Source organism: Phocoena phocoena, chromosome 8, assembly GCF_963924675.1.
Source record: "Phocoena phocoena chromosome 8, mPhoPho1.1, whole genome shotgun sequence".
Classification (NCBI taxonomy): Eukaryota; Metazoa; Chordata; class Mammalia; order Artiodactyla; family Phocoenidae; genus Phocoena; species Phocoena phocoena.
The window spans coordinates 62,132,115-62,158,755 of NC_089226.1; the positions used below are offsets into that span (position 1 = coordinate 62,132,115).

General features: G+C 39.4%; 1 protein-coding gene across 1 annotated transcript; it reads left to right on the forward strand.

Moving 5' to 3' along the window:
• The first annotated feature begins 23,485 nt into the window (after window positions 1-23,485).
• RBMXL2 (RBMX like 2) lies at window positions 23,486-24,637 on the forward strand. The gene has a single exon (XM_065882669.1). The coding sequence runs from the start codon at window positions 23,486-23,488 to the stop codon at window positions 24,635-24,637; it is 1,152 nt and encodes a 383-aa protein (XP_065738741.1).
• The last annotated feature ends 2,004 nt before the right edge of the window (window positions 24,638-26,641 follow it).

Here is a 26,641-nt window from a genome sequence, read left to right on the forward strand (position 1 = left end):
TGCCGCGGAGCGGCTGGGCCCGTGAGCCACGGCCGCTGAGCCTGCGCGTCCGGAGCCTGTGCTCCGCAGCGGGAGAGGCCACAGCAGTGAGAGGCCCACATACCTCCAAACAAACAAACAAACAAGAACAAAAAAACCCAAGAGAATCCAGGTATCTGATCTGAATGAAGTTTGAATCCCAAAGGCCCTTTTTGGCTGGCCTGCCACCTGGAGGGTGTACCGATCAGGGTGACCTGGAGTTGCTGTTAGGGAAAGAAAAGCAGCATGCCGAGGAATGGTCAGGATACAATCCTGAAACTTCAAAATAGTTTTTTATAGAACCTTCTATCCCTTTCATCCTAATCATTACCCAGGAGGTGGCCAAAAAGAGATGAGGCATTTCAGGGGATAGCCACATTTAGTGACCACACTGCCCCACTAAGGAATGTAGACCAGGAGTTGGTGAGGGAGGTACAGTCAGTAATCTTTTTGATTTAATTTTGAGGGGCCAGTCCAGAGATTTTTTGCATATCTGAAACTGTCTTAGTTTTCTATGAACTTGAATCGCAGCTTGGTTGTGTTCATCATATTCTGGTTATCCTCTCAGAGTTCTACAGTCTATTCCCTGCGAGCATTGACTCTAGCTGTAGAAAAGTCTGAAACCAGCTGATTCTTCCCCTTCAATATCCTTACTGGTTAAAAAGAAATTTTTTTTTTTTTTTTTGCCTGTAATGTCCTTAGAATTTCTTCTTTGGCCCAATAATTTGTCTTGTGTTGAATTTTCTTTATCAGTATTTTTTCTCATATGCCATTTAAGTCTGACGATTGTGCTCTTTTTCTGTAGGGTTTCCTATCTTTAGATTCTGCTTATCTATTTGTCTTATTTTTTTCAACATGCTTATGTTGGATCTCTTTTGTCTGTATTCCTTATCCATAATTTTCTTTAATCTTTTAAAACTCATTCTTCTTTTGCTGGATTTTTCTAACTCATCCTACATATTCCTAAGTGTATTTTTAGCAGTTGTGACTTCTTTTTGCTTCTTTTAATGTGACCTTCATTCTATAATTTTTATTTTTCTCTTCTGTTACTTTTAAGCTCTGCCAAATTATATTTTAAACATTTTCTTTATAAAATATAAAATACAGAAAAATAAATAAAACTAATATTTTAAAAAAGCAAACGTGTACCTAATCACACTCAGATTAGGAAATTGAATTTTCCCAGTAAACTAAATCCCCCTCAATCATCCCTCCCAAATCACAGCCTCTCTCCTCTTCAAGCAGTAAACATCATCTTGACTTTTATAGCAGTAATTTATGTGTCTTCCTTTACAGTGAACCATAATATATGTAATCATAAACAATATACTTGAAGTTTGCTTGATTTTGAACTTTATATACAGGGAATCATACTTTATGTATTCTTTTGTGTTATGATTTTCTTTTTGCTTAATGTTATGACTGTAGGAGTCATCCGGTTGTTTCACGTGGCTGTTCTCATTCATTTTTATTGCTGTAAAAGATTCCAATGAATGACCATATGATAAACTATTGCTATCCTAAAACAACTAGACTGCCAGATACTTCTCTGGCAAAAACAGGTTTATTCGGGATCGGCAGAGCATCGTAATTTGGGGACTGTAACCATGATGAGCCATGTGCAAGTCTCCACATGGCAAGGAAAGGAGAATGCGTTTATAGAGAGGAAAAGGAAGCTGGAAGGGCTACAGTAAACTAAGAGTCCATGGCTTTTCACTGGCTAAGTCCTTGCCAGGAAAGTCCTTCTTCCAGTTGGGCTCTGCTATCTTTGCAGGGTGTGAGAGCTCCGTCTTCTGGTCTCCCAATTCTATTTAATTGAGGTTTCTGTTTTATTAGTTCTCCTCTACTATAGAACCATTCCATTGTTGGTGGACTTTTGGGTTGTTTTCATTTTTTTTCTTTAATGATTAGTGCTGCTCTGAGTATTTTAATACATAAATTGTGAGATGTGTACACATTTATCTAGGGTAAATACTTGAGTGGAATTGTTATACCATGGGGAAAATCCCCAAGGATTGTACCAATTTATTCTACCACTGGCAGTGTGTAAGAGTTCCTGTTGCACTCTATTCTTGTCGATTTTGTCAGACTCAATTTTTTACATTTTAGCCAGTCGGGTGTGGTTTTAGCATATGGTTGTGTAGGACTGAATTTATTTCTTCCTTGAACTTTGTAGAAATTTCTGGTGAAGCTATATGATCTGGAGTTCCCTTTTTGTGGAGAGTTTTTTGACTTCTCACTCAATTTTTAAATAATTATATATTTATGTAGGTTTTCTCTTACTGAGTAATTTTTGGTAAGTGATATTATTCCTGTGATTTTATCCATTTCAGCTGAATTTTAAAACTTACTGGCAAGTGTCTAGTATTATTATATTATTAATCTGCTCAATTTCTAAATCATCTCTAGTGTTTAGATAGCTAGTCATGTTTCATATTTCCTTCTTTTCCAACAGGCTTCAGGTTATGATTTTCCTTCACATCACTGCATTAACTTCACCAGACAAGTTTTGATATTATCTGTAGTGTTTTCTTATTTTGAGTCTAAAATAGTTAACTTCCCTTATGACTTCTTCTTCAACCCATGGATTATTCTAAAGTGTACTCCTTAATTTTCAAACGTAAGAGGGGTTTCTTATTATCTTTTTATATTTAATCTCTAGCACTGTAGTTTGAGAACATACTATGCATGATTTCAATTTTAAAAAATTTGTTGACATTTATTTCATGACCCAGTTTTTATATGTGTCCCAAAGTGTGCTTAAAAAGAATATGAAGAGTTGTGGGTTGCAGTATTTTGTATCAGTTAAGATTGTTAATCCTGTTGCTCAAATCATCTGGTAGTTTTAGTGATTTTTTTCCCAGATAATTCGATTATTGTGAAAAATATGTTAAAATCTCTGTTATAATTACAGATTTGTGTATTTCACTTTGTAGTTCTGTTAGTTTTTATTTTCTATATTTTGAGACTTTTATTAGAGACTGCAAATTTAGAATGATTATGTTTCCTGATGAATTCTTGATAACCTTTTATGTCTTATAATGCTTTTAACCTTAAGGTTTATTTTGTGTGATATTTATGTACCTTGTGTCGTAATTAGTGATATTGTTGCTCCACCACATTAATGTGTATTCCATGTGGGCAGTAACTGAAAAATATGTTTATATACTCAGCACTTATATAGGCACTCAAATGTTGAATGGCTAGATAAACAGAAGGTGAAAATTAAAATTAGTTGGTAGGGGGGATCATCAGGTCCGAAAGGCTGAGTTTAACATACTTCATCAGTTCATGGTATTATGTATATATTTTTTCAATTTATTTTTTTATTGAAATATAGTTGATTTGCAGTGTTGTATTAATTTCTGCAGTACAACAACGTGACTCAGTTATACACATATATGCATTCCTTTTTGTGTTCTTTTCCATTATGATTTATCCCAGGATACGGAATATAGTTCCCTGTGCTATACAGTAGGACGTTGTTGTTTATCCATTCTATATGTAATAATTTGCATATACTAACCCAGAACTCCCAGTCCATCCCTCTCCCACCCTCCCTCCCCCTTGGCAACCACAAGTCTGTTCTCTATGTCTGTGAGTCTGTTTCTATTTTGTAGATAGGTTAATTTGTGCCATATTTTAGATTCTGCATGTAAGTGATATCATATGGTACTTGTCTTTCTGACTTACTTCACTTAGTATGACAATCTCTAGGTCCATCCGTGTTGCTTCAAATGGCATTATTTCATTCTCTTTTATGGCTGAGTAGTATTCCATTGTGTATATGTGCCACATCTTCTTTATCCATTCATCTGTCGATGGACATTTAGGTTGCTTCCATGTCTTGGCTATTGTACATAGTGCTACTATGAACATAGGGGTACATGTATCTTTTTGAATTACAGTTTTGTCTGGATATATGCCCAGGAGTGGGATTGCTGGATCATATGGTAATTCTATTTTTAGTTTTCTGAGGACCCTCTCTACTGTTTTTCATAGTAGCTCACCAATTTACACTCCCAAACCAACAGCACAGGAGGCTTCCCTTTTCTCCACACTCTCTTCAGCATTCGTTATTTGTAGAGTTTCTAATGATGGCCATTCTGACTAGTGTGAGGTGGAACCTCACTGTAGTTTTGATTTGCATTTCTCTAATAATTAGCCATGATGAGCATCTTTTCATGTACCTATTGGCCATCTGTATGTCTTCTTTGGACAGATGTCTATTCAGGTCTTCTGCCCATTTTTCGACTGGGTTGTTTATTTTTTTGTTGTTGAGTTGTATGAGCTGTTTGTATATTTTTGAAATTAAGCCCTTGTTGGTCACATCGTTTGCAAATATTTTCTCCCATTCCATAGGTTGTCTTTTCATTTTTTTATGGTTTCCTTTGCTGTGCAAGAGCTTGTAAGTTTGATTAGGTCCCATTTGTTTATTTTTGTTTTTATTTCTATTGCCTTGGGAGATCGACCTAAGAAAACATTGGTACGATTTATGTCAGAGAATGTTTTGCCTATCTATGATCTCTTCTAGGAGTTTTATGATGTCTTTTATATATTTAAGTCTTTAAGCTATTTTGAGTCTATCTTTGTGCATGGTGTGAGGATATGTTCTAACTTCATTGATTTACATACAGCTGTCCAACTTTCCCAGCACCACTTGCTGAAAAGACCATCTTTTTCTCATTTTATATTCTCGCCCCCTTTGTCGAAGATTAATTGACTGTAGGTGTGTGGGTTTATTTCTGGGCTGTCTGTTCTGTTCCATGGATCCAGTTCATGGTATTATATTCTCTTTGGTTTATGCAAGGGCTTTCTGTCAACTATTGGTTGGTTGATTAGTTGGGTAATTTATATCCATTAACCATGTCCCCTTCTCACCTATAGGCAACTTACCTAATGTGTTTGAAATATGCCATAGAACTATATGTACCTTATAAAAGATGCAATGTTATTTTTAGAGGTATGAAATTTTTGCATAAATGGCATGGTGCCATTTATATACCTTACCTTTTTTTCCCTTAATTTCTTTAAAATACACAGGACATTTAAAAAAATATATTAAAAAAATTTCTTTTTCATATTATTTTTCATTGTGGTTTATCACAGTATATTGAATATAGTTCCCTGTGCTATACAGTTAGGACCTTGTTGTTTATCCATTCTATATATAATAGTTTGGACCTGCTAGTCCCAAACTCCCAATCCAACCGTCCCCGACTTCCCCTCCCCCTTGGCAACCAAAGACTGTTCTTCATGTCTGTGAGTCGGTTTCTCTTTTGTAGGTAAGTTCATTTGTGTCATATTTTAGATTCCACATATAAGTGATATCATATGGTATTTCTTTCTCTTTCTGACTTACTTCACTTAGTATGATAATCTCTGGTCCAACCATGTTGCTGCAAATGGCATTATTTCATTCTTTTTTATGGCCAAATAATATTCCATTGTATATATGTACCACATCTTCTTTATCCATTCCTCTGTCGATGGACATTTAGGTTGTTTCCATGTCTTGGTTATTGTATATCTTGCCTTTTAACACTCAATACCATATTTCTAAAATCTACTTATGTTGCTCCATATATATATATATATATATATTTTTTTTTTTTTTTTTTTTTTTTTTTTTTGCAGTACGTGGGCCTCTCACTGTTGTGGCCTCTCCCGTTGTGGAGCACAGGCTCCAGACGTGCAGGCTCAGCGGCCATGGCTCATGGGCCCAACCACTCTGTGGCATGTGGGATCTTCCCAGACCGGGGCACAAACCCATGTCCCCTGCATTGGCAGGCGGACTCTCAACCACTGCGCCACCAGGGAAGCCCGATAAATGCTTCATTTTGTGAGCAGCTTGCGGGATCTTAGTTCCCTGACCAGGGTTGGACCAGCGATTGAACTCCGGCCCATGGCAGTGAAAGCACCAAGTCCTAACCACTGGACTCCCAGGGAATTCCCAATACATGCTTCTTATCAAGGGGATTTCTAACAAATTTTCAGATAAAGGAAAATTCTTTTGCTTTTTAAACTAAATTTCAGAGCATTACAGAGGAAGATAACTTTTCCATTTCATTTTATAAGGTTAAAAAAACTTCGATAATAGAACTTACAAAGATAAATTTACAATTGAATGCCACTTATGAATATATATGCAAAGATCAAATATATTTGAAAATTAATTCTAACAGTTAAAATATACCATGATTCTTATGATTTATAACAGAAGTACAAGAGAGGACAAGTATTAGTTGACTGATGGAGAAAGACCAAATAACCACCTTAATATATTATATGTTGAAAAGGCATTTAATAAAATTTAGTCTTTTTGGTCAGGTACTTCCATAACATAAGGACTGTTTACCCTGAGCTAACAATATACTAGAAGCAATGCCACTTACATTTTGAAAACATGCCTGGTATCACTGCTATCAGTGATGACCAGGATTAGGGTGAGGCAAGTGAGGCACTTATTCTCAGGGTTGTGCAAGTTCAGGGTCAGACACTGTCTTTATTTAAATTTTTAATATTTGGTTATCATGGATATTTTTGCACTAATTTTGATTTTTTAAAATATTCCCTAAAATATTATTTATCTTGATTACTGATTTTTTTTTGGCATCTCCTCAAATTTGTGCATCAGGGAAACCACTCCCCTCACCCTAAACAGAGCTCTGTGTTAGGGGTGGTTTGCAATTTTATCAATAAATAGTGTAGTTAAGGAGTCAAATAGGATAGTCAAAGAATCAAATAGGGTGGTCAAAACAAATGTTGGATTTGTTGATTCTTTACATTTTGTCTGTTTTCATTTTATAAATTTATTTTGTAAATTCTTATTTTATCATTTCTGTTATCTTTGAATTTTTGTCAGTATGCTAACTTCTTTTTTTTTGCGTTACGCGGGTCTCTCACTGTTGTGGCCTCTCCCGCGGCATGTGGGATCTCCAGGACCAGGGCACGAACCCGTGTCCCCTGCATCGGCAGGCAGACTCTCAACCCCTGCGCCACCAGGGAAGCCTGATAACTTCTCAAGTTAGATTCTTATTGACTTCCAACCTTTTCTTTTATTACAAGCATTAAGAATATAAATTCCTTTCTATTTACATTTTAGCTGAATTCCCATGCTTGACCATGGAGTCTTTTTTGTTAATTGAAGTACAGTTGATTTACAACATTATATAAGTTTCAAGTGTACAACATAGTGATTCACTATTTTTAAAGGTTATACTTCATTTATAGTTGTTATAAAATAATTGGCTATATTGTTGTACAATATATCCTTGTAGCTTATTTATTTTATACATAGTAGTTTGTACGTCTTAATCCCCTGCCCCTATATTGCCCCTCCCTTCTTCTCTCTCTCCCCACTGATAACCACTACTTTGTTCGCTGTATCTTTGAGTCTCTTTCTTTTTAGTTATATTCACTAGTTTTATTTTTTAGATTTCACGTATAAGTGATATCATACAGTATCTGTCTTTCTCTCTCTGACTTTTTTCACTAAGCATAATACCCTCCAAGTCCATCCAGTATATGGAATATTTTAATTAGCATTCATGTCCAAATATTTTGATTTACATGAATTTTTTTTTCTGTGACCCACATGTCACATAGAAGTGTGCTTGTACATTTCCAAACTTAGGCATTTTTTTAACATCTTTATTGGAGTATAATTGCTTTACAATGGTGTGTTAGTTTCTGCTTTATAACAAAGTGAATCAGCTATACATATACATATTTCCCCATATCTCCTCCCTCTTGCATCTCCCTCCCTCCCACCCTCCCTAGCCCACCCCTCTAGGTGGTCACAAAGCACTGAGCTGATCTCCCTGTGCTATGCAGCTGCTTCCCACTAGCTAGCTATTTTACATTAGGTAGTGCATATATGTCCATGCCACTCTCTCACTTCATCCCAGCTTACCCTTCCCCCTCCCCGTGTCCTCAAGTCCATTCTCTACATCTGTGTCTTTATTCCTGTCCTGCCCCTAGGTTCTTCATGACCTTTTTTTTTTTTTTTTAAGATTCCATATATATGTGTTAGCGTATGGTATTTGTTTTTCTCTTTCTGACTTACTTCACTCTGTATGACAGACTCTAGGTCCATCCACCTCACTACAAATAACTGAAATTCGTTTCTTTTTATGACTGAGTAATATTCCATTGTATATATGTGCCCCATCTTCTTTGTCCATCCATCTGTTGATGGACATTTAGATTGCTTCCATGTCTTGGCTGTTGTAAATAGTGCTGTAGTGAACACTGTGGTACATGACTCTTTTTGAATTATGGTTTTCTCAGGGTATATGCCCAGTAGTGGGATTTCTGGGTTGAATGGTAGTTCTATTTTTAGTTTTTTAAGGAACCTCCATATTGTTCTCCATAGTGGCTGTATCAATTTATATTCCCAACAACAGTGCAAGAGGGTTCCCTTTTCTCCACACCCTCTCCAGCATTTCTTGTTTGTAGATTTTTTGATGATGGCTACTCTGACCCGTGTGAGGTGACACCTCATTGTAGTTTTGATTTGCATTTCTCTAATGATTGGTGATATTGAGCATCCTTTCATGTGTTTGTTGGCAATCTGTATATCGTCTTTAGAGAAATGTCTATTTAGGTCTTCTGCCCATTTTTGGATGGGGTTGTTCGTTTTCTTTCTATTGAGTTGCATGAGAGGCATTTTTAAAGTTACCTTTTTGTTATTGTTTTTAACCTAATAGAGTTCAGATAATGTGAAAATGTTGTTTGAAATTAGTTAAGATATAATTCATGGCCTAGTATATAATCAATTTTCTATGTGTGCTTGAAAAGAATATGTATTTTCCCATGACTGAGTGTGTGCACATGTGTATATATCCATTGAATCAAGCTTTTTAATTATGCAGTTCAGATCATCTTGTACTAATTTTTGTTGCTCAATCTATAAATTATTGAGAACATTTTCTTTAAATCTTTTAATATGATGGAAAAGTTTTTTTTCTTATAGTTCTTTAAAATTTTCCTTTAGATATTTTGAGGCTATGGTATTGGGTAAATGTGGTAGAGGTATGTCACAGGCAGCTTTGAGCTCACATGCTTTCAGCTTAGCAACCAAGGGGAAAAGATCTCTTTTATTCCCCTGCTTTAGTTTAAAATGTCTTCCAAAGACTCTGATTCGTCCATTGTGGATCCAGTGATAAAGTTAAATAATTTTTGAGGATTTCAAATCATGGCTCTTTCTAAATCATGGCCCTTTGGTTAAACAAATGCAAAATGAACTCTTGTCAAAGAATATTATCAATTCATTAGTAAGGGAACCAGTGAGATGCAGCTTTACAAAGCATTTGACGAACAAGTGTTTATATATCCATCATGAATAGCGTTTAAAAATTTTTAAATTTTATTTTGGAGTATAGTTGATTTACAATGTTGTGTTAATTTCAGGTGTACAGCAAAGTGATTCAGTTATAAATATACATATATCTATTCTTTTTCAGATTCTTTTCCCATATAGGTTATTCCAGAGTATTGAGTAGAGTCTCCTGTCCTATTACAGTAGGTCCTCTTTGATTATCTATTTTATATACAGTAGTGTATATATGTTAATCCCAACCTCCTACTTTATCCCTCCCCTCCACCTTTCCCCTTTGGTAACCATAAGTTTGTTTGCGAAGCCTGTGAGTCTGTTTCTATTTTGTAAATAAGTTCATTTGTATCCATTTTTTTTTTGGTTCCACATATAAGTGATATCATATGATATTTATGTGACTTACTTCACTTAGTATGATAATCTCTAAGTCCATCTATGTTGCTGCAAATGGCATTATTTCATTCTTTTTTATGACTAATATTCCCATGTATATATGTACCACGTCTTCTTTATCTATTCATCTGTTGATGGACATTTAGGTTGCTTCCATGTCTTGGCTACTGTGAATAGTGCTGCACTGAACATTGGAGTACAAGTATCTTTTTGAAGTATAGGTTTCTCTGGATATATGCCCAGGAGTGGGATTGCAGGATCATGTAGTAAATCTATTTTTAGTCTTTTAAGGAACCTACATTCTGTTCTCCATAGTGACTGTATCAATTTACATTCCCACCAACAGTGTAGGAGGGTTCCCTTTTCTCCACACTCTCTCCAGCATTTGTTTGTAGAATGAAAGGCATTTTTTTTTAAAGTTAGAATAACATTGTAAGGTAAATACAAAACTGATTGATGTCCTACAAGGCAATAAATGATAAACTTTGGGATTATCTTTTCCATCACAGAGGAAATTTGCACTGATCGAGGACAAGAATTATTTGCATTGCTATCAGGTCTCTGTAAGATAATCTTTATGCTTACAAAGTTGTGAATCTTCTGATCAATAGAATTGAGAGTCAGAGAACTGTTAAAACATAAGCAGAGGCAAATCAAAAATTTTAAGAGTTTATTTAAAGAAAAAACTAAATAGGGCAGTGCCAAACCAGAAATGTTTAGGAGCACTCCACCGGACAGGAGCTAAGGGAAAGGCTTTTATAGAGAAGAGGCAGACGCAAAACTGGAAAATTATTTGACTGGCTAAAGCTTAAGCGTTTTCCTTATGTGGAAAAGCCTAGTTGGCTGTGATTGGTTGTCCTTAGGTTTCGATTTCTTAACCTTGAGGCATATATAGGTTTCTGTTTTGGTTTGTTTAGTAGGCTGCTAAGGTATTAGAACCACCTCAGTCTATTGGTCTCCTTGTTTAATCTGACATAAAGATACACACCCCTAGAAAATCAGATAATCCCCGGCCTGCTAGACAATGCCTAGAACTACAGTGAAAGGACACTCAGTAATACCAGTAATACCTTTTGCCAATTTTTTTTTTTTTTTGCGATACGCGGGCCTCTCACCGCCGTGGGCTCTCCCGTTGCAGAGCACAGGCTCCGGACGCACAGGCTCAGCGGCCATGGCTCACGGGCCTAGCCGCTCCGCGGCATGTGGGATCTTCCCGGACCGGGACACGAACCTGTGTCCCCTGCATCGGCAGGCGGACTCTCTACCACTGCGCCACCAGGGAAGCCCCTTTTGCCTATTTTTAAGTTTTGGATGATTTTTCTTAACAATGCTCGCCTCTTAGTGGATCTCAACTCTGGTTGGTGATTTGGCCACCAAGGGGACATTTTGGTTGTCACAAGTGAGGGTTGCTCCTGGCATCAAGTTGTGTTCCACACCTCAAGTGGATCTGAAATCAAAGGATTTGGGATTTAGTCCTGTTACTATCAGTTACAGGTTCTGTGATGTTGGCAGATATTTAGTATTTTCACACTTCGATTATCTGTAAAATGGAGGCTAAAAAAATATTTATGTCTCACTAACATTCTTTATTCTTAGCTGGGGAGAAAATGAACTTTGGGTTGAAGGAGGAGGGAGAAGGTCTGAAGGACAACCATCTATACCCTACTGTGATACTGTGATTTATAATAAAATAAATTATAGTCTTTTTCCACAGTTCCTGGCTCAGGGCTCCCAAAACCCTTAGAATTTCCTCATTGATAAGAACAATGGGAGCACCTTTTGTTCTAATATTTCATCTTTTGTCCTCAGTTTCTGAAATAGCTTCAGAGCCATACAGGTGAAAAGGGTAATCCATAACAAGCCCTTTCAGCCACACCTGAGTTGTTTCTGAGGTGACAGTGGGAAACCCCTTATGGATGGTGGAGCTGGTTGCCAGGGGAACCAACCAGTTAAAGGGTTGGAACTTTCAATCACACCTTCTGTAATCAGGGATGAGGGGGTAGGTGTCGAGGTTGACTCAGTCACCAATGGCCAGTGATTTAATCAATCATGCCTATATAAAGGAGCCTCCATAAAAACCCAAAAGGGAGGGATCTGGAGAACTTCCAGGATGGTAACCAGAACGCATACACCTGCCAGGCCTCAAACTCCTTGGGGACAGAAGCTCCTGCTGTGCAGGACTTAAAGCCCTATGTGTCTCTTCATCTGGCTCTTCATTCGTATTCTTTACTGTCGTTTGTAATAAACCAGTAATCTAGTAAGTAAATTACTTTCCTGAGTTCCGTGAGCCACTGCAGAAAATTAACTGAACCTCAGGAAGGGGTCTGAGGTCCTCGGGTTTATAGCCAGTTGGTCAGACACACAGTTGGACTTATGACTGGCATCTGATGTGGGGGCGGTCTTGTGGGACTGAGCCTTTAACCTATTGGACCTGATGCTATCTCCAGGTAGATAGCGTCAGAACTGAGTTAAATTTGTGGGACACCAGGTCATCGTCTGAGGCGAATGGAGTTCATTGCTTCATGGTGTAGGAAAAAAACACATATCATACCTTGTATCATAAGCACATTTAAGAGTGAAAGAGAAAATTATAATGGATAACTAGGTTGAAAAGATTCCTCTTTCTAGTCTCCTGCTACGGTTTCTTTAAGGTCATGATTTCCTGTCTGGTCTCCTGGTTTCTCATACTGCATTCTACTCTATATTGTCTGCACTACTTTCAATGTAGTTTTCTTTAAAAACAAAACAAAAACCATATTGAAGTCTCTTTTCCCTCTCCTTCCACCACTAATGATTACATTCAGCCTCATCTTTTGTCCCCTAAACACAACGTAAACCTTTGACAACAGTACTTTCAAACAGAATAACACCCTAAACTTTCAGTTTATCATTTTGTGTGTTTTCTTATGCATATATCGTTCCTTCTAATATTTTTCTTTTCCTTCCTTAGTCTTCATTTCTTTATTTTGTAGATCATCACAGAACCTCTACCAGAAAATAAATATCCTTCTTTAAGAGCAGAGGAAAGGGTGAAAATGAACAGGTTCCTTTATAGCAACAGAGGGAAGAAAGACTATTGTTAGTACTTTTGTCTTTCAGAAGTAATTAATTTTTTAATTCAACAGCCCCCTTTACTGTTTGTCATCACCTCAGAATCTCTTTCACCTAGTACAATGCCTGCCTTAATATCAGATGTTCAAGAAATATTCTTTGAATGAGAGAGTAAGTGAACGTTACTAGAGCTGGACCAAATTCTTCGTATTCAAAAGGCTACATGATTTGGTTCAGCTTTCCAATATGTCACTCTCCCCTCTCACTAAACAATGTAATTTCTTCCCAGTTCCTTGTGTGCTCCAAGTGTTTCACCCCTGGTCCTTTGTGCAGTTGCCTACTCTGCTCTTCCACTCTTCATAGATCTGGCTGTGGACCATCCTTTAAATATCTCCTCCGGGAGGTTGAGTGCTCTATCGTAAGTACCACCCTCTCCCCTTTTCCTAACAATGCATCGGTGTTCCTTCCTTTCCTAGCACTAACACAAAGATTTCCTTATTTTATTTCTTTCTGTCTGTCTTCCTCACCACAACCTAAGTTCAATAAGTTCTCTGGTTCACTGTTGTCTCATTAACATAAACCCAAGTGTGGTAGAAGGGGGCTTGTTATGAATAACAAGACATTCCTTTCACCTTTATGGCTCTGGAGCTATTTCAGAAACCCATGACAAAAACCAAATATTAAATATTTCCCATTGCTCTCATTGCTTAGGAAATTCCAAGGGTTTTAGGAGCTGTGAGCCAGGAACCATGGGCCAAGACAAAAATATATATTTATTATAAATCACAACATCACATCTATTGAACTGTGTATCTAAAAATGCTTAAGGTGGTAAATTCTATGTTAAGTGTATTTTACCACAATTTTAAAAATTAAGAAGAAAAAGAGAGGGTGCCCAAGCTTCAGACTAACTGGGAAGCTCCCTCCTCACTGTCAAGGAGTTTGTGTCATGGTATAGAGTCGTGAGATCACTCTGTGTGTCCGGATGGTTGGATCAGAACTCAGTCCCTGAAGATACTGGGGACAGATTCAGGGGCCCAGGCTACAGGCGCTGGTGCTGCTTCCAGAGAAATTCCCCTGACCTTCCTAGTAGGAAGGATGGGGATCTCATTCAATTGATTTAGGGATTTCTACCCTGAGGAGATAGGGACCTTCAAGACGATTCCTCGTGTTCTGAAACTCATCCTTGTCAGGGCGTAGCCCTTTGCAGAGATTTTTTTTTGTTTTTAATTTTTAGAGCGAGGAGTGTTATTCTTTTTTATTTTTCTTGAAATGTCATCTCTATTCCCTGATGGTAATACATTTTTTCATCTTGGAGCGCCTCTGCCCCCTAAGTCTCCATCTAGGGTACCCTGGCCCAGTTACTCTCTTGGAGGATACTGGTGCCAGTGTAGCCAGTGAAAGACTCCATAGGGAATGCCCCCACCCCCCTACCTGGTTGTAGCTCGTTTGGTGGACCCTTCCTTGTTCACTGGTATTCGTACCTTCATTCATCATTCAAATCTACTACAGTTTGCTGCCAGTAGTTGTACAAGGATTGAAAAATAGTATGAGACATTCTTTTTCATGGGTACGTGGGGCACAGTGGGTAAACACACAAAATACTCATCTATTTAATGCCTTTTTATAATTTCAGATATTATAATTATTACTTTAAAATATTTCAAAATGAGCGGCCCAGACCACGAGTGTAGAATTTACAAAGACCATGTATGTCAGAACCTCTTCATTGTAGTTGCTCTGTAGTTGGCCAGGCAGAAATTTGGGGACCCATTTGCAGCTGGCCGCTGAAGTGAGAGCAGTTTTGTTGGAACTGAGGCCTTAAGCTGCATGGTCTGTGCTAACTCTAGGTACATAGTGTCAGAAATGAGTTGAATTATGGGACACCCAGTTGGTGTCAGAGACTTGAGGACTGTTGTTGGGAAATGACATACCATCGCTCCCTGATTACCACAATAGATTCCAGGCCAACTACTAACTTGGGAATTCCCACAATCCCCCTCAGGTTCTATAATTCTCTAGTATGACTCACAGAACTAAGGAAAGTGCTATACTTATGATTATAGTTTATTATAAAGGATACAAATGAACAACCAGATGAAGAGCAAGTTGCGAGTGGGGAGGAGTAGATTCACAGAGCTTCCGTTCCCCTTCCAAGTACATGATCCTCCCAGCACATCCTGTGTTCACCAGCCCAGACGTTCCCTGAACTCTGTTGTTTAGGGTTTTTACATGGGGTTTCATTTCATAGGCAGGATTGATTAAATCATTGGCCATTAGTGATTGAATTCAATCTTCAGCCCCCTTCCCAGAGATCAGGTTCTAACCCTCTAATCTCATGGCTGGTTCCTCTGGTGACCAGTCCCCAACCTGAAGCTCTCTAGGTGCCCCGTTAGGAGTTTCCTCAGGTGTGGTGGAAAGGGTCTCATTATGGACAATAAAAGACACTCCTATCACTCAGGAAATTGCAAGGGTTTCAGACAAAGACCAAATAAATGTTTTTTGTTGTACCATAGGCTACCCCCTGGTCTTTGACAACGGATCCCTTATAGCAAAAAGATCATATCTGTCTGACCTAAACAGATACGGCAACATTTGGAGGAGTCAGTGTGGAATAGAAATAGGAGGCTTTTGGGGCTTCCCTGGTGGTGCAGTGGTTGAGAGTCTGCCTGCCGATGCAGGGGACATGGGTTCGTGCCCCGGTCCGGGAAGATCCCACATGCCGCGGAGTGGCTGGGCCTGTGAGCCATGGTCACTGAGCCTGTGCGTCCGGAGCCTGTGCTCCGCAACGGGAGAGGCCACAACAGTGAGAGGCCTGGATACTGCAAAAAAAAAAAAAAAATTTTAATAAAAAATAAAAAAGAAATAGGAGACTTTTAACTCAATTTCCAAGTACATTTGACTATCAATATCAGTATTATCATTTTAACAACAATGTAAGTGTAAGACCATATTGCATTATGGTAGATATAACTTGGAAAATGAAAGTCAAAAGAGACTGGCACATTCCCAGAGTCCCATTCAGTCCAGTCCGTCTTCATATTGTATGAAAGATCTCCCAGGATGAGGCCACCCAGGTTTGCAGGCTTCCATTTGATCTTGGCAGGTTCCAAAAGCAGGAGTGGCCTCTGCACTGTGTAGCTCCATTCTTTCAGGCATGTGGTCTCATCGAGCTAAGAGATAATATCATCTCTTGCTTTGAGCCGCTTTCAGAGTGTTAATGTAATTTTGGGTGTCCCTCTTCATGTAACCCATTTATTCATTCCTTTACCCTCCCTCTCTCCATTTATACCCAAACTTTTCCACATTTGGAAGGGAGCGTGGCACCCGCTATGCTGCTCTAGGTTGCAGACAGCAGTACTCCTGTAGAAAGTACCTCCCATTCATTTAGAGTAGGGTCATGTAGACACAGAAGCCATGGCCGTTTTTACCATTAGACAATATAGCTGCATTCACTGTTAATCCCAGTTTTGCCAAAAAGGGTAAAGGGACAATCCACTCCATCAGGTCCTTAGGAATTCTGACATAAAAATTTATAGTTTCTTGCTTGGGTATCACCCCTCCTTCTGGGACTTGTAGTGGCAGCCCTGATTCTGTGACCATTACGTAAGGAAAAGAAAGGTGAGGTGAGGTGGGAAGGAAAGAAAAAGTTATGGTCATCAGTCATCTTCCATGTGGGAAGGACTGCACAGTCATACTAGTATCCTCCTCCACCCCATATCCATAAGAGAGAAAAGAAAAAGAGGACGCTAGTTAGTGAGGACACTCCCTTAGCCCCGCTCATGTTGAGTGTGAGCACACACTCATGAAGGTAAGAGAGCCCCTCATGCCTGTATCTACCTGCCTTTTAGACAACTAATGCTTTAATTCCCAATTCCAACTGTCTATCAAACTATTACTCTGAGCAGGATATCTCTCTGTCCATCTCTTTGCACTATGGGGTGTGAAGTATGTACCTTGGTCTGAAGAAATGTCACTTGGTGATCCACATTGGTATAATATTTTCTGTATTCTTCTTTTATAGTACTCTGAGCATTTGCATCTATCTCTGAGTAAGCAAAGTCTACACCAGAGTCAGGATCTATTCTTGTCAAGACCCATTGGATACCAGCATCTGACTCACTTGCCACTTGCTATGTTCACGGTCTTTCCGCCTCCAAGGTATCTGAAACATCCCATCTGCAGGCTCTGTCTTTTTTTCTTTTTCTTTTGGCAAACAAAACAGTTCTTAGTGGCAGTTTATGCTTCAGAGGTGCAAGGGAGTATGTCTAGACTGAGTCCATCTCTGTATTGCTGTAGTCCCTCAGTGCCACTCATTTTATGCACCCAGGTGGCCTCCTCAACCAAGCACACCAGGATATCCATTAGTCAGTTCCAACCACCTTGTGAACCTGCTAGTCACTTCTTCCTACGGGCATCACCATGTCCTACTGTAATGCATCCCTCAGATTCTCATAGTGATTTCAATATGGCCATGCCTCATAGGGGCATCCCTTTATGAGGCCAGTTTTCCATTTCCTTAAGGCCAGGCCATTGGACACCACCGATGAGTCAGTAAAAGCTCAAACACAGGGGCTTTTTATCATCATTCATTTCTTCTGTCATTGCTAGGTAAACAGAATATAATTCAGCTCACTGAACTGACTGGGTTTTTTTTTCATTATTACATTGGATTCCTACTCAAAAGGAGGACCCAAAAGTCCTGCTGAACTAATTGGTTTTTACCTTCTTTGAACAATATGGTAACCTTCCCAACAGGATGCGGTCCGTTCACCTTGGAACTGCCATCCATAAATGAAGTAGCTCTTTTTTGGTCAGCTGAAAAGCTGTTTACAGGGCACCATCCATAGAATAGACCCTGGCGGTTCCCTCATGTGTTTCCATAGTCAGTCCTTGGAGAAAAGAGTACACCTGCTTGTGAATCCACTGAGTAACTCTGCATTCCTCTGATAACATATTCCTATACAAACCATTTCCATTTTATTATGGAACTCTACTGGCCACTGCCCTCCCCATGAACATGTTTTTCTGACCTCACCCAAGATGTCACTGATACTTCAGGTTTTAAGATTATGATTTATTTTTTATTTACAAAATGTTTAGTTGTGCTTAAATACACATAACATGAAGTTTGCCATCTTAACTATTCTTAAATGTGAAATTCAGTGGTGTTAAGTATATTCACATTGTTGTGTGACAAATCCCTAGAACTTTTTCATCTGGAAGAACTGAAATTCTATACCAGTTAAACAATAGCTCCTCATTTCTCCCTCCCTCCACCCCTGTCAACCGCTGCTCCACTTTCTGTTTCTATGAACTTGACTATTCTAGGACACCTTTTGTAAGTGAAATCACCATACGGTATTTGTCTTTTTTGTGAATGGCTTATTTTAAATAATTAGCATAATGTCCTCCAAGTTCATCCATATTGTAGCAGGCGTCAGCATTTCCTTCCCTTTTAAGTCTGAATAATATTACACTGTACATACATACTACGTTTTGTTTATCCACTAATCTGGCAATGGACACGAGTTGCTTCCACCTCTTGGCTATTGTGAATAATGTGGCTATGAACATGGGTATAAAATATCTGAGACCCTGCTTTCAATTCTTTTTTATACATACCTAGAAGTAGACTGCTGGATCATCTGGTAATTCTGTTTTTAATTTTTTGAAAAACCACCACCCTGTTTCCCATAGTGGCTGCACCATTTTACATTCCTACCAGTAGGTGCACAAGTGTTCCAGTTTCTAAACATCCTCCCCAACATGTTATTTTCTGTTTTTTTCTTTCGATAGTAACCATACTAATAGGTGTGAGGTGAGAAGATTATTTTTTTTGTCCTTCAGTCATAGGGACAGTTTCAATTAATGTTCAATAGCAAGCTAGTAATTGCCCCTCAAATGGAAATTCTCTAGTCCAAGTCTCAGGAGTCATTACTGTGGAGTGTTCACAAGCTTTTGCTATAAACCTGTTTATACTCCACATAGGTCTCTGGTACAGAGGATTCACTCATACCAGCATTCAAGGTTTTATTCTATACTGTGTGGGCTCAGGCAATCTTTTGTGAAAAGAAATTTTAATTGAAGTATAGTTGATTTACAGTGTTGTGTTAGTTTCAGGTGTACAGCAAAGTAAATCAGATATATATGTGTGTGTGTGTGTGTGTGTGTGTATATATATATATATATATATATATTCTTTTTCAGATTCTTTTCTATTATAGGTTATTACAAGATATTGATAGTTCCCTGTGCTGCATAGTGGGTCCTTGTTGTTTATTTTATATATAGTAGTGTGTATCTGTTAATCCCAAACTCCTAGTTTATCCCTCCCCCTTTTCCCCTTTGGTAACCATAAGTTTGTTTTCTATGTCTGTGAGTCTGTTTCTGTTTTGTAAATAGTTCATTTTATCATTTTTTAAGATTCCACATATAAGTGATGTCATATGATATTTGTCTTTCTCTGTCTGACTTACTTCACTTAGTATGATAATCCCTAGGTCCATCCATGTTGCTGCAAATGGCATTATTTCATTCTTTTTATGGCTGAGTAATATTCCAGTGTGTGTGTGTGTGTGTGTGTGTGTATGTGTGTGTGTGTGTGTGTGTGTGTGTATGAAGATATGCCACATCCATTCATCTGTCAATGGACATTTAGACTGCTTCCATGTCTTGGCTATTGTAAAGAGTGCTGCAATGAACATTGGGGTGCACATATCTTTTTTAATTAGAGTTTTCTCTGGATATATGCCCAGGAGTGGGATAGCTGGATCATATGGTAACCTTAGTTTTTTAAGGAACCTCCATACTGTTTTCCATATTGGCTGCACCAATTTACATTCCCACCATCAGTGTAGGAGGGTTCCCTTTTCTCCACACCCTCTCCAGCATTTATTATTTGTAGAATTTTGAAGATGGCTATTCTTCTGGTTTGAGGTGGTACCTCATTGTAGTTTTGATTTACATTTCTCTAATAATTAGGGATGTTGAGCATCTTTTCATGTGCCTGTTGGCCATTGTATGTCTGCTTTGGAGAAATGTCTCTTTAGGTCTTCTGTCCATTTTTTGATTTGGTTGTTTATCTTCTTTATATTAAGCTGTATGAGCTGTTTTTATATTTTGGAAATTAATTCCTTGTTGGTCGCATCGTTTGTGTTCAGGCACTCTTACTTGTTCCCATTTAGCTTGTCCTATTAATGCTGCTTAAGGAGCAATTTCTGTCTTGTGTTTTACAACAGTAGGTAGGGGAAACATTCCTCAGTCAGATACAATATCCATCCACATAATACACTCAGGTAAAAGAGACAAAGAGACCCAATCATTTCACGTAAAGCCTGTTTAAACATTCCAATTCTCATCCAAACCTCCACTAAAATTCTATCAACCCTTACATTTCTATATTCTCTCAATCTAATTGCAGCTCCGGGTACAGATCACCAATGGGTCTTGATATTTGACAAGGGACATGAGGCTCCCTTGTCAAGGAGTCCCAGACCCTTGGGACTGTTGACCATTTTACCCACTCATAAGACTTTGTGTCCCCAGCAGGTGTCCAGCTAAGGGACATAGGTAGTTGGTATGAAGGTAATTGTAGTGCAGAAGTAGTTAAGTGAATGGATTCTGGATGTATTGTGGGATCTGGGACTGATTATATGGGGAGAGGGCATTGTGGTAACTGGAGGAAAAAGGAATCATTCCCCAACAAGCTCCTATGTCCATCAACAGAAAAATGGAAAAAAAAATATTTTGGTATAGTCATACAATGACTAAAAAAATCAAAGAAAAAGTGCAATTACTGGTGTGTACAATACATGGATGAATCTCAAAAATATACTGAGTGCCATAAGCCAGACACAGAAGAGTTCATTCTATATGATTCCGTTTATGTAAAGTCAAAGAACAAGCAAAACAAAATGATGCTTATGGAAGTCAGAAAAGTGGTTACCTCTGAGCAGAAGGTATTATTTTGAAAGGGGCATGAGGGAACAATTGGGGGTGATGGAAATGTTATAGATCTTGATGTGGGTCATCCATGTTTACATGGATGTACACATATGTAAAAATTAATTAAGCAGTAAATTTAAGATTTTATACATAAACTTGTAAATTTTGTGTTTATAAGTTAGCCCTCAATAAAAACATTAAAGGTAATCATTCAAGGAATAGATATAGAAAACATAACTTCTTCCATATTGTTAGAGGAAAAAGAAAGGAATAGTCAAATCATGTGATACCAGAGATGGCAGGAAAGATGGAAAAAAGAGGCAAGAAAGACATGGTTAACAGACGGCACACAATAAGCTAGCAGAAAAAATTCTGAAAAATATTGAGCTACATAAGTGTCAGACAAAACAAACTAAGGTAAAAAACATATTATAAATAATGAGGATCATTACATAATAAAATCATTCACCAGAAATACATAGCAATTCTCAATCTTCATGCATTTAAGAATATAATCTTAAGTTACATGAGGCAAAAATGGACATAAAAATAAAGAGAAATTAATAAATCCACAATTATGGGAGTTTAAAACAGTTCTCAACAACTCTATCAAATAAAAAATAAGTTAGGATGAGGAAGACTTGAACATCACTATATAAGGAAAGAATTCTACCCCAATATTTAGAGAATATACTTTCTTCTCAAGCATACGTGGACTATTAGACACACAACACACACACAAGCACACATATACTTCAGGTCGTAAAGCAAGTTTCATCAAATACCAACGTATGGATATCATATAGAGCATGTTAGAAAACCAAAAATATCCATATGTTTGAAATTTTTAAAACATACTTCTTTATAATTCATGAGTCAAGAAATGATGAAAATGAGAAAATGTTAGGAACTGAACAACAGTGAAAATAACCACGTACCACAGCTCAGGGCATGCTGTTAACTAGTACATGGAGAGTAAAATTTAAACTTAGATATAACAATCAGAAGAAATGTTTTTTGAAACTCTTAATGCACTAAGTGTCTTACCTAAAAATCTAGAATAAAAATAATACAAATTGTAAATCCAAAGAATTATGGAAAGGAAAAAAGACAATAGCAGCAAATAAAATCAAAACAGAGGATCAGCAAAGAAAAAGTGTAGTTCTTTGAAAAGGTAAAAAACTTCTGGCAAGACTGGTCACAAAAAAAGAAAGCAAAACCGGACAGGCTATTGATAAAATAAATTTTCAAATTAAACAAAGATGGATAACTTTTAGAAAAAAGTATATCTTACAAAGACCAAGTCAAGAAGAAATTTTTAAAAATCTGAATAGACTGAAAACTAAAAGAAATTTGGGCAAAAATCTCCCCAGCTAGGTATGGGGAAGAAAATTATTGGCTAATACCCTTTATGCCCAGAAATGTAAAATTTCTAAGTATGAGCAAACAAAATTCGTTAATATATTTAAAAATGAATACATCCCAACAGGTAAGTTTACCTTAGAAATATAATAATGATTTTAATAATAAAAATTTGTTACTGCAATTCCTCACATGAACTGATGGGATGCATTTATACTTTAACTTCCATTTATGCATGCTAAAAAACTCTCAAAGCCTTAAAAGAATACCCATTAAAAATCAGAAAAATCATAAAAATGCCTTCTTGCAGTACCCTTTTCAAGATTATATGGCTATTGCAATAAAAAAATGTAACACATAATATATATATACACCCACACAAAGTAAATATTTTTTTAAAAAGTGACTTTAGACATTACTATCTTGGGTGAAGATAGTTCACCAATTTACTTTTCATACTTATTTCCATTCAGAGAATATCGTGAGGAACAAATCTGAACTGTGTAATTCGTTAGAATGAACCCAAAATGTTTTGTTTTCCTGAGGTGCGCCTTTCTTTCGCGATGAAGCGGTAAAGGCTTTAGTGTCCTATGCTTGCTTAGGTGCTACTTTGGCGAGTGTCCTAGTGCTGTCACATTTGCCTTTATTTTGTCCCTCAGGTGACTTTCCGTTCAATATTTATCTTAAAGGGCAGTTTCAATACTACATAACTGAGTCCTTTGAAGGTTGAAAAATGCAAGAAAACGGTGCAGGAGGGAAAGATGGCACATCCAAAGAATGACTCCCTCTTCTTCCTATACCACCAAAGAACCCTCCACGTATCATTTTCTCTCCTTCCCCTTGGCAACGCAAAAAATCGTATTCTTAACACATTTTACGTACAAACTGCATTTTAAAACTTTAAAATTATTATTCCATTTTTTTCAACTACTTTTTCTGTTTGAATATGGTTTTGGGTAACGTGCATTGGAATGCATTAAAATTCCGCTCATTAAGAGCAATGGGAAAAACTTTTTTTCAGGAGTGACTTAAAGAATTCAGGCCAAGGATAGGTTACTCAGTCGTAATTAAACGACTGTGAAAAAAGTCACGAAACCGCCAACTTGCCTCGTTGCCGGCGGGACGGCCCTCCCCGCACCACCAACCAATCACAACCAGCAAGAGCCAGCCAGGCTGCGGGAACTAGACCCGAGAGGCACAAACCGGAGCATTCCGCCTGCGCAGCCGACTTGTGGTTCCGGGGGTTTCCGCGACGACGCACCGCCCAACCGGTAGGAGCCGCCCTCGGCCAGCGGGCTCGGAAGCGAAGACCGGTGCCTCGACTTCGCCGCCCACGCCACCCGACCCGCAGCCCACGCCACCCGAGCCGCAGACATGGTGGAAGTGGATCGCCCGGGGAAGCTCTTCATTGGCGGGCTCAACCTCGAAACCGACGAGAAAATCCTCGAGGCCACGTTTGGCAAGTATGGCTGCCTCACCGAGGTGCTCCTGATGAAAGATCGAGAAACCAACAAGTCCCGGGGCTTCGCGTTCGTCACCTTCGAAAGCCCGGCAGATGCCAAAGCCGCCGCCAGAGACATGAACGGCAAGTCCCTGGATGGTAAGGCCATAAAGGTGGCCCAGGCCACCAAGCCGGCGTTCGAGAGCAGCCGGCGGGGCCCGCCGCCGTCCCATAGCCGCCCGAGGGGCCTGCTCGGGGACCGCGGCAGCGGCCCACGGCGCCCCGAGTCCCGGGGCGGGCCGGCCGACGACGGCGGCTACGCGGGCGACTTCTACCTGCGGTCCTCCCGGGCCCCGCTGCCTGTGAAGCGCGGGCCGCCACCGCCGCGCAGGGCCGGCCCGCCCCCGAAGAGGGCCGCGCCGTCGGGCCCGGCCCGCAGCGGAAACGGTGGAATACACGGGCGGCCCCCGGCCACGCGGGGGCGAGACGGCTATGCCGGCCCGCTGCGCCGGGAGCCGCCGCCCCCGCGCCGTGACCCCTACCTGGGCCCCCGGGAGGAGGGCTACTCGCCCCGAGACAGCTACTCGTCGAGCCGCGACTACTCGAGCGCCCGCGACCCCCGGGGTTTTGCTCCCTCGCCCAGAGAGTACACCTACCGCGACTACGGCCACTCCAGCGCCCGGGACGACTGTCCATCGAGAGGCTACGGTGACCGAGACGGCTACGGGGGGCGCGACCGCGACTACCTGTATCACCCGAGCGGAGGCTCCTACCGAGACCCCTTCGAGAGCTACGGGGACCCGCGCAGCGCCGCCCCTTCACGGGGGCCCCCGCCATCTTACAGCGGCGGCCGCTACGACGAGTACCGCGGCTGCCCGCCCGATGCTTACGGTGGCGGCCGGAGCGAGCGCTATTGGAGGGGCCGCGACCGGGCAGGCAGAGCTGATCGCGGGAGGCCGCGGTCCATGGAGAGGGGGTGCCCGCCCCCGCGCGAGTCCTACAGCGGGTCCGGCCGCAGGGCCCCACTAGGCGGAGGCCGCTTGGGAAGCTGTGCCGAGAGAGGGGGAGACCGGAGCAGATACTAAGCACCAAGAGACTTGGGACCAAAATCTGCCTTCAAAGAAGCTGCCGAAAAGTAGGGACTGTTCCATGGTAACTACTCAAGGACTAGCGCAAGGAAGAGTTGTTTTCACGTTTTAAGAATTTCCTGTTAACTTTCTCTCCACAATTTTTGTTTTTTGTACACTTGAGAGGAAAAAGTTAAAACTTGTTTTGATTTCGTTTTGGAATTGTTAACGTTTCTTTCAACAAGTTCATTTAAAAATACACGACTTGAACCTGCGTACTAGTTTTCTTATATTTCCAAGTAGAAATTCTCCTAAAGGCTTCCTTCCTTCTAAATTCACCTGATAAATGAGGCCTAAAGTTCTAAGATCTTTTACAAAGATCTTTCTGCACACCTAAAATGGAAAATTCGGTCAGTTCTGTCCATTCAAACCAACTAGGTTTTTGGGAGAGTGGGAGGGATTGGTGTGTTTTACTCCTAAGATTTCTAAGTGTCTTTCAAAGTGAATCTCAGTGTTAACCGTATTAAAAACCAAACAGCCGACAGCAACAACAAAAACCACTTAGATCAGTCGTATATGTAACGAAAGAAAGTTCTATTCACTCAGTAAGTCTAAAATAACAAATGGAGAATGCTGGCCACATTTTGCCTGTTTTCTTATTCTTTGGAAATCTGCAGAATCTCCTGTTCCCTTACTCCTCAAAATACCATTCTTGTGTTGAACTAGGATGGAATACTATGTTAAAAATTTGGCCAACCAGCCACAAAACTGCAAAGCGCCCCCCATAAAATCAATTAATACCATTCCCTTTCACCACCAACAAATTTTAAAAAACAAGTAGAAAATATACCAATGGTGGATTTGGGTATCCAGATAGCTTCGATTCCTAACTGCAAGCTACTTGCCCTTGGCTCTAGAGAATTGGAGAATTGGGATTCTTCCCCCAGGGGTGGAAGAAACAAAAGTAAGCATCATTAGAGCTCAGAAACTCAGGGGATCTCTGAGAGCTTGGCATTTCAACATCTGAGGATCTCAGCCTGTTATGAGGTCCTCTTGTCCACAAAAGGCAAGGGCATGGGTTGAGTGGTCTACACTCTTATGGTGGGGAGAAGGGCTTGAGCAAAGATCACAGAGGCTTCCTCCAAAGTGGCTCAAGAATATGAGAATCTCCTTTTTTCACCCCAAGCACAAGGTAAGAAACACCTTTTCCATTTAGCTCCTGTGAATTCCTCTGTTTATCTGAAAGAAAGGTAATTGTACAGTCAAGGATCTCTAAGGAGCAAAGACGGATCGGGTCAAAATATTGGGATCCATGTTCAGTGTTATAATTGCTAGAGAAACAGATGAACACCTGAACAACAACAAAAAGTCCTTAAAGAGACCTGAATGTAACACACTCACATATATGACTCTAAAAACATGATTTTTTGACAAAATAATAAAGTAGGTGAATTACAGGAGAGGCTGCAATAGTGGCCCAGAAGATCAAATGCAAGAAATAGCTCAACCAAAAAAAAAAAGATCCAGGAGTTAACCTGGCAAAAATGTGTAAGACCTTAATGGAAGAATTGCTAATTTTTGTTAAAGGACATAAAAGAAGCCTAAATAAATGGAGATTCATGTCTTGTCATGGTTCAGAAGAATTTATCATAACCGTTCTCAACCTTGCCAGATTAATTTGGAAAATCAGTACAACTTCAAGTGTAATTACAACATGATTTTTTTTTGCCACACAGCACCCCTCCCCTCTTCCCCAGTAATATCAAATATTTGTGTTGATCAGCGATGGAATACTAAATAAAAGATTTGGCCAATCAACCACAAAACTGAAAAAAAAATTAATAGTTCCCATTCACTACCAACAAATTATTAAGAAATAGATTTTTTAAAAGACACTAATGGGAGATTTAGCTAATCCTAAAATTTATACGGTAGAATAAAGAGCAAGAAGAGCAAAGTAATTCTGAAAAAAAAAATTAGAACTTACCCTACTGGATATCAAGACTTATTAGAAAATTATAG